Source organism: Chrysochloris asiatica, unplaced genomic scaffold (assembly GCF_000296735.1).
Source record: "Chrysochloris asiatica unplaced genomic scaffold, ChrAsi1.0 scaffold00007, whole genome shotgun sequence".
Lineage (NCBI taxonomy): Eukaryota > Metazoa > Chordata > Mammalia > Afrosoricida > Chrysochloridae > Chrysochloris > Chrysochloris asiatica.
The window spans coordinates 39,289,969-39,293,140 of NW_006408525.1; the positions used below are offsets into that span (position 1 = coordinate 39,289,969).

At 47.4% G+C, this 3,172-nt stretch overlaps 1 protein-coding gene across 1 annotated transcript in view; it reads left to right on the plus strand.

Moving 5' to 3' along the window:
- The first annotated feature begins 223 nt into the window (after window positions 1-223).
- Window positions 224-3,172, plus strand: part of ARSG (arylsulfatase G) — a 94,839-nt gene continuing 91,890 nt past the window's right edge. The window contains exon 1 of the mRNA XM_006833736.1: window positions 224-462. Coding sequence (XP_006833799.1) covers window positions 245-462 — 218 coding nt within the window. The 5' untranslated portion in view covers window positions 224-244. The remainder of the gene's footprint in view (window positions 463-3,172) is intronic.

Consider the following 3,172-nt stretch of genomic DNA (forward strand, 5'->3'; position numbering starts at 1 on the left):
AGCTATTCGCTGTGGACGGGATATGAGAATTTCTGAGTGAGGATTTCAGATGGTGACATCATTTTGGTAGCCCCCCACTGTAGCCATCACTGCCACCACCTCTGCTGCCCCCACCGATACCCTATCTTCCTGAAGACCCCACTGTTGCTCCTACATTGAAAGCGAACAGAAGAGATTCCCTCAGAATCATCTCGAGGGGTGGCCCACCATCACCTCAAACAACTGGAATCCTTTCCTTACCACCATGGGCTGGTTTTTTCTCAAGGTTTTGACTGCGGTGTTGAGTTTTTTTGGATTTTTGTATCCTCTTGTGGATTTTCACTTCAGTGGGAAAAGTGGAGGCCAGAAACCAAATTTTGTGATCATCTTGGCAGATGACATGGGATGGGGTGACCTGGGAGCAAACTGGGCAGAAACAAAGCACACGGCCAACCTTGATAAGATGGCGGCAGAAGGAATGAGGTGAGTCTTGAAGGTGCCAAGTGAGCATCTCGTTGGATATTTCACCCTGAGAACTCTTGGGTGTAGTGTGAAGCACTTAAAGAACACCCTGAATCCCTCTTGATTGCATTCGTTTATAAATTTATTTGGTTGGACTGTCATAGAGGCATACCTTGGAGGCAATGCATGTTTGCCTGTAGACCACTGCCGTAAAGGCAAAGGTACAATAAATCAAGTCACTTGAATTTTTTGTTTCTCAGTGCATACAAGGAGTCCTGGTGTGGCGCTGTAGGATAAGCACTGGACCACAAGGTTGGTTTGAACCACAGGTTGGCGGTTCAAACCCATCAGCCATTCCTTGAAAACCCTATACAAAGTCGGTATGAGTCAGAACTGACTCGATGGCACTTAACAACAACAACAGTGCACATAAAAGTTATGTTTAGGCGACCTATGGTGGCGCTGTGGGTTAGGCATTGGGCTAGCTGCAATGTCAGCTGTTCAAACCCACCAGCTACTCTTCAGGAGAATGATGAAGCTGTCTGTTTCTGTAAACCCTATTTAGAATTGCTATTCGATGGCAGTAGTCGTGCTGTTTTATAGTCTAGTAAGTGTGCCATAGCATTATGAAAAGGTCTGAAATACTCTGATACTGACCAAAATTTGACAGAGACATGAAGAGAGCACATGCTATTGGAGAGATGGTGCCGATAGACTTGTGAAATTACCATCAACCTTCAATTTGTAAAAATGTACTATCTGTACAGCACAATGAAACAAAGAAAACCAATTGTGCCTCTATAGTATATGAAGCAATCCATCCATCCAATAACATTTATTGTGTGTGTATGTTGTTGTTGTTGTTGTTAGGTGCCATCAAGTCAATTCCGACTCATAGTGACCTTATGAACAACAGAACACAATACCGCCCAGTCCTGTGCCATCCTTACAATTGTTGTTAAGTTTGAGTCCATTGCTGCTACCTCTGTGCCATCTTGGTGGGGGTCTTCCCTTTTTTTGCTGACCCTTCACTTTACCAAGCGTGATGTTCTTCTTCAGGGACTGATCCCTCCTGATAATCTGTCTGAAGTTTGAGAGACAAAGTCTGGCCATACTGGCTGTACTTCTTCCAACACAGATATGTTTGTTCTTTTGGCAGTCCATGTGTGTGTCAGAATTGGGAATACAGAGATGAGCAAGGTAAATATCCTTGTCCTGGAGCTGTATGGTATCTGGCAGAGGAGACAAATTCAGAGGAAAGTAAGGAGTATTCTCTAGTTTAGTCTATGAGCTGGCGCCAGCATTTTTTTGGAGCCCTGGGATTTCAAGGGAGAAAGTGATCTTTGAAGATCAACTAAAAACCAGCTAAGCAGCTGAGATAAGGTGAGACTGCTTTCACAGATGGCTCTTCAGCAGTGCATATAAAGGCCCAAGGAGGTATCTATGAGCTGAAGTGACGTATTGGTCCATTGACGGCATGCTGAACTCTCCAACCTCAGATGGGAGGCGTGTGCGTCTAGACAGGTTGGCATGCTTAGACAGGCCAACAAGAGGGGCAGCAGAGTTCTGCCCCGTGATCAAGGGTCAGTGCCCAGCCTTGTGGACTTCTTGGGCTAACATGCACCTGGTTGACCCTCTCAGGTCCCGCCTGCACTGTGTTAAACATCTCCATCGGTTTAGTGGGAATGGTCCCAGTGAGCTCGTTTGGACCATGCGTGGAGGGATCTCGGCAGGGTTTTGACCACTTTCTTTCTTGGCTTGAAGCTTTCCTCCTGGGTTCCTTGTGACTGGTCTCACTCCACCATAATCTGTCTCTCTACCTCAGCCACAGCGAACTTTCTAGAAACTCACTCCTCTGCGTCCATTTCTTCAAAGACATTCTGTGGCCCTCAGGATAAAACCCACACCCTGTGTGGCAAATGACAAGACTGGCCTACCCTCCAAATGGACTTATCCTCTAGCAGGGTCCACTGTGTCCCCTCTCTGTGTGAGTCCCTCCCGTGGAATTCCTTCTTGCTGCACTTTCCTTTCCTCACCCCCCGGTTAGCGAATGTCTACTCACCATTCACGTCTCAACTATACTTCAGGCCCTTGAGAGTGATTTTTTCCATGCCTCCAGTGTACTCAAAGAGCTCTGGTAGCATAGTGGTTACGAGTCGGGCTGCCAACCTCAAGGTCAGCAGTTCTAAACTACCAGCGGTTCCACGGGAGAAAGATAAGGCGTTCTGCTCCTGTAAAGATTTGTAGCCTCGGAAACCCTGTGTAGGGTCACTATGAGTCAGAACTGACTTCACGGCACATAACAACAACAACCAGTGTACTCTGTACTCCCTCCACCAGGGTCCTTGTTGCTCTTTATGGTGGTTGTTTAATCATCTGACTTACTTGCTAGCTCTAGCTCTGGGCTTGGGAAAGCAGACACCTGATTATTTTACTTCTTATCTCTTATATTCCTGCTCCTAGCTCAGTGCCTGGTACATGTGCTGAGTCACCCCTGACTGATGGCTCTCCCGGGCCCAATGGAACAACGTTCTGCCCAGTTCTGCATTAGCCCCTGTCCAGTTCTGCACTAGCCCCTGTCCAGTTCTGCACTAGCCCCTGTCCAGTTCTATACTAGCCCCTGTCCAGTTCTGCATTAGCCCCTGTCCAGTTCTGCATTAGCCCCTGTCCAGTTCTGCACTAGCCCCTGTCCAGTTCTGCACTAGCCCCTGTCCAGTTCTGCATTAGCCCC